Source organism: Cariama cristata, unplaced genomic scaffold (assembly GCF_000690535.1).
Source record: "Cariama cristata isolate BGI_N322 unplaced genomic scaffold, ASM69053v1 scaffold9803, whole genome shotgun sequence".
Lineage (NCBI taxonomy): Eukaryota > Metazoa > Chordata > Aves > Cariamiformes > Cariamidae > Cariama > Cariama cristata.
The window spans coordinates 79,695-85,573 of NW_009608958.1; the positions used below are offsets into that span (position 1 = coordinate 79,695).

General features: G+C 37.2%; 1 protein-coding gene across 1 annotated transcript in view; it reads left to right on the forward strand.

The window, feature by feature from the left end:
* Positions 1 to 5,664, forward strand: part of PCDH17 (protocadherin 17) — a gene marked incomplete at its 5' end in the record, with an annotated part of 85,351 nt that extends 79,687 nt beyond the window's left edge. The window contains 2 exon segments of the mRNA XM_009697353.1: positions 4,647 to 5,325; positions 5,517 to 5,664. Of these exon segments, the coding sequence (XP_009695655.1) occupies positions 4,647 to 5,325; positions 5,517 to 5,664 (827 nt within the window).
* Positions 5,665 to 5,879: the final 215 nt, after the last annotated feature.

Below are 5,879 nucleotides of genomic sequence, written 5' to 3' on the forward strand. Positions count from 1 at the left end.
AGGGAGACAAGTATAGAGATAAAGACCGATGGTGCATATCACTCTACCAGCACATCTTGCTGTACAGCACACTGTGTGACCTGTTTTACATATATATATTTACCTTTAAATTGATTCTATTTTCTCATATATACTAATTTGGCCCTTGGTGGTGATAGTTCACTTTGTGTTTACAGTTTCCACTGCTAGTACAAAAGTGCCTATTCGATTTTCTTCACTGTCTGCTAGCTGTAGCAGTCAAAATTACAAGCTAATGGTGAGATGACCAGCTTATAATGTATGATAATCAATACTCAAAATCCGTTTCCTATGGTGTGACATAAAAGAGTGAAGTGAAAAGACACAGATTTTCAAGACTAGAGCAGCAAAGCTCATGCAATGCAGCTGGTTTTCACTTCAAGGTCACTCAGTATTTCTTTCTTCTTCTTTTTTGGCTTCATATTTAATTCAGTCACTGCTAGGATATCCAGGAAGCCAAAATGGAAAGTTAGTCAATACCGTGAGTATGAATGCAAGTATAAAAACTGCTTTAGCAAATGCAGGAAAGAAGAAGGGGAAGGAAGATATGGCATGCAATATATATAACGTAAATATGCTATATGATATATCTCTCTCTTACTTAGAGACTGCCAGCAAACTTTGTATTTTTATTGGCACTAATGAATAATACAAATACTATGTAAGAGTTATCCTCTTACCTAGTGTATGTGCCTGCACATACATAAGAGCTAAGAATTTAAAATCTTAGAACATAACTTGGTTGTAACAAAATTAACCTAATCAGTCTTGAAAATCTCAAAGCTTAGCTTTTTGGCACAGTACTGAATATCTAGTGTAATTAACTTATTTCTAGTGGCTGAGAACTTCTGTGATGTTTACTTTCCATCTAAAGTTTGTTCAGTTGAAGCTCAGTTCAGGGAATAATTTTATTAATTTTTTTAAAACAAATACAGTTCAGTCAAGTTTTAGAGTAAGAGATGGTGTCAAAATAGAATTTCCCAGCTGTATATTTCATATGCATATATGTTGTCAATGTAGGTAGCAGAGAATTGTACATAAATATATAAACATTTCTTTAATGTATTTTAAGATAATATGACCCAGAACTGCTACCTCAAAGGCAGGAAGAGTTTCCCTTCCACAGATGATCTTTTTGTGGTTTAAGGAAATAGGCTGTAATGTATGAAATCTTCCCAACTGTGTTCACTAATGGTTTCCTAGTACACTACAAGGTCTTGACACATCAAATATGGGTAGAAAGTTTTAAGGGAAGTGCTACTTTTTTTCTGTAAGGAAGAAAGGAGCAAAGACGACTCCTGCTTTGAGGGAATAATTGAAAAGAGAGTGAGCAGCAGAGAGAAGTATGGTCCATTGGTTGTGCAGTTCTGAGCATTTTACGGTAGCTAATACGCAGTATGTTTTTATTTTAATATTTTGTTAAAAAGGGACCAAAATTATTTACAAATATTCATACAAAGGATAGTTAAGTTTACAAGATAAAATAGTTAGTTGGAAAGCTGATTAATTGCTTAGGGAAACTTTTAAAAGTGCCAGAAAACTTTTATTCAGCATTGTCATGAATTCCATATAAGAGAAAAATAATTTTAGATATACTTAGAGAAAATCCTAAATAAAACACCTATTATTTCTCCTTGCTATGTAGGTCCACGTTTAAAGCTAGAGGCTGAGCTTGCCACAAATCTACTCTGTAGGATTAGAAAGAAGAGAAAAAGAACAAAATTAATTAATAGCAAGCATTTGCAAAATCTAAAGTTCTAGAAGTAACATTGAAAGGATTGGGCTTGAAGCATTTTTTTGTTTGTTTATTTCTGTTGGATTTCTCTGATACAATGTAATCAAACCTGGCTAGTATTGACTATTGCCCATCCGACGCTAAAGCTTGGAATCTTCCACTCCAATGTTCTTGCCCCATGTACCTTTTAAAATATATTGATTTGGTTTGTTTTGTGGAGTTCCATGTTTTCCTTTTTTTTGAGAGACAGAATAGCAGTTTCACTTGGCTGTTTTAAGCAGCAGCTGTTTGATGCTGTAGAAGCTCTGGAAAACGAGATACAGAGAACTTTAGTGGAGGTGAACTAACAGGTGGAATGAGATGTATAGTAAGGTCCTTTATTTGTATGGATCTCTTTTCATTCAGCAATTGTCACCATGTACGTTGTCTCTATGATTATGCATACCAATACCATCTTATTCAAGTGAAGTAAAATCAAGCATAAACTTAAAACTCTTCCTTAAACTCTTCTCAGTTCTGTCACTGTGTTACAGTCCCAAGGCTAAGGTTGTCTTTTACTCTTGCTTTTCATTATGATAATTCTTAATTTTATTGTATAATAAAACCAGCATGCAGCTTACTTTTCCTTGGAGGTCATAGAATCATAGAATGGTTTGAGTTAGAAGGGACCTTGAAAGATCATCTAGTCCAATCCCCACGCCATTGGCAGGAATATCTTTCACTAGATCAGGTTGCTCAAAGCCCCCTCCAACCTGACTTTGAAATCTTTGGGGCTTTCACAACTTCTCTGGGAAACCTGTTCCAGTGTCTCACCATCCTCATATTTAAGAGTTTCATCTTCATGTATAAACTAAATCTACCCTCTTTCAGTTTATTCAGCTCAGGATGCAATTGGCTTTCTGGGCTGTTAGCACACGTTGCCAGCTCATGTTCAATCTTTCATCCACCACTATCCCCAAGTCCTTCTCCACAGGGCTGCTCTCAATCCATTCATCCCCAAGTCTGTATTCATATTGGTGATGTCCCTGACCCAGGTGCAAGAGCTTGCACTTGGCCTTACTGAATTTCATGAGGTTCACATGGGCTCACTCCTCAAGCCTGTCAAGGTCCCTCTAGACGGCATCCCTTTCCTGTAGTGAATCAACTGCAACGCTCAGCTTCACGTGATCTGCAAACTTGCTGAGGATGCACTCAGTTCCCCTGTCTATGTCATTGATGCAGATATTAAATAATGTTCATCCCAGTGTGGACTCACTACTGGTTTCCACATGGACGCTGAGCCTTTGACTGCAACTCTTTGCATATGGCCACCCAGCCAATTCCTTAGCCATCTAACAGTCCATCCACCGAACCCCATATCTCTCCATTTTAGCAGCAAGGATATTGTGGGAGACTGTATCAAAGACCTAACAAAAGTCTAAGTAGATGACACCAGTAGCGCTTCCCTTGTCCACTTATAACATCACTGGTGATGATATTATCACTAGGAATTTATTTTCTAATTTAGAAAGGTGATGATCATTTAAATTTTTCCTATTTTGGGTCAACAAGTTCTACTTTTCTGAAGACCTGTTGTGCATGTCTCTGTGTGTTTCATCCTTACATTTAAAGGTATACTCATAGTTCTTTGTCTAAATGGAATTCCAGTAATTTTGTAAATGCTAAATTCCTCAATTGAAATGAATATTTGAACCCATCTGCCCATTTTGTAGAAGAACATGTTTAATAGCTAAAGACCAGTGTATAGCTGAATGAAACCTAGAGATGACAAAAGGATTTATTCTATCAGTATTGACTAGAGAGTACTGAGAAGAAGAAGAAAGCAAATTTGATCTGAATTGTGTTTTTCTATAAAATGGATTTAAGGAGTTTTTCTGGAATTTTCCTTTTCCCTGACATGGGGTTAGAGTCGTGTGCACAATTATAAAACAATAAAAGGTGGCTCAAGCATATTTTATTGGTGTAAAATAACAGACAAGCTAAGGATTTTAAAACAGATTTTTTTCTTTGATTTGTAGAACAGGAAGTATCAAAATTTATGTGCTAAAAATGTAGTGAATAAAAAATCTTATTTAACTATAATCTTTGAAAGAAATAAGAATATAGAAATCCTATCTGAAAACATTATCAGTTCAAATAGTGTGTCACGATTTGTCATTCTTCCAAATTGCATGTATCGAGCAAATCCATTTTCACTTACTTGCACCAAAACAAAAAAGGGGAAAACTGATTACATGATTCGTACTCATGTCTAATAAAATTGCAATATGCACTTTTTGACAAGCTTATATTTAATGCATACTGATGGAAAATTCTAGTTCTTTGTTCTCAGCAGAAAGCAGACTTTTTAAGAAAACCTTTTTATTTTATGGCTGTCACACAACATAACAATTATAAACAAAATGGAGGTGACAAAAATGAAAAGCCAGTTTGCTGATTTCTATGAGGTGTTTGTATTTCCAGAAAGGCAGTCATTGCTCAGTTATTTGATTTGAAAAATTAATCGTGATAATGCCTTTTGAGTTCCTTAAGTACCGTTCACTTTTTTCTAGGATGAGTTTTACAGAACAAAGCCTAACAGATTTCTACAGCAGATTAGTTTACAGATGAAGCTCAATTCCACTGAGAATGATTCTCTAATGACCCCTTTATACTTCCATTGGGCTGTGTGAATACTTTAATACTTAGCGAACAGAGTTAAATAAATCTATTGTCTCAACGAACAGGTTTATGCAATCCTTCTGAAATATTTTAATTATAGCTGCTTCTTTTTTTCCGTAATTAAGAAACCAGATGTCAAGTAAGCCCATCACGTGTTGATCATAGAATATCCATTAGTTTAAAGAAATCCACTTATAATTAGAGTTTTTTCTCTTTCTCCTTTGTTTTACAGAGCAAGAAGAATGTGTTAACTGCACAGATGAATGCAGAGTGCTTGGTCATTCTGACAGGTGTTGGATGCCACAGTTCCCTGCAGCCAGTCAGGCTGAGAATGCAGATTATCGCACAAATCTCTTTGTACCCACAGTTGAAGCTAATGTTGAGACTGAGACGTACGAAACTGTGAATCCCACCGGGAAAAAGACTTTTTGTACATTTGGGAAAGACAAGAGAGAGCACACTATTCTCATTGCCAATGTTAAACCTTACTTAAAAGCCAAACGTGCCCTGAGTCCTCTGCTTCAGGAGGTTCCCTCAGCATCGAGCAGCCCAACCAAGACATGCATTGAGCCTTGCACCTCAACAAAAGGACCACTGGATGGTTGTGAAGTGAAATCAGGAGCCTTGGCTGAACCAAGCAGCCAGTACTTGTCAACTGACAGTCAGTATCTATCGCCTAGTAAACAGTCAAAAGACACTCCCTTCATTGCATCAGATCAGATGGCTAGGGCCTTTGCAGATGTGCATTCCCGAGTGAGCCGAGACTCGAGTGAGATGGACTCTGTTCTGGAGCAGTTAGACCGTTCAGCCCGGGATCTAGGCAGGGAGTCGGTGGATGCTGAGGAAGTTGTGAGAGAAATAGACAAGCTCTTGCAGGACTGTCGGGGGAGTGACCCTGTGGCCGTCAGAAAGTGAGGGGGAAAATAAGGACAGGCTGGCAGTTACTTTCCTCTTCTGCTGATTAAAAGTAAATAAATAAATAAATCCCCTGGTTGTAACAGATTTACAGGAATGAAGGAAGACCAATGCTGCTTTAAGGCTTTTAGCGAACATCTGAAGTGCCCACAAGTATGTTCTTTTTACTGCTCTTTCTTTTTGACAGGTAACACTGGTTTCATTTTGACCAAACTTTCATTAGGACAGAGTCAAGTACACTAAGAACAAAACAAAAGAAGGAAAGACAGTGCCATTTTGACAATCTGATAGGAAGGTGTGAGAAAGGTGGAACGGAAATACGTCTGATACTTTAAGACTGTCCTCAATAGCTGATGCTGACTTTACTGTTTACGTATAAACCCCAAGAAAAACAGGGTTGAATAATTCTGATCTGTGGTGGATTTCCAGCAGTCACCACAGGCTTCTACTGAAAGTAAGTCCTAAAAAGAGTTCTTGTAGTAGTCCAAGCGACACCAAACATTAACATTAATTTGTGGTAAACATTTATGTACAAAGTTATCTGCCACAA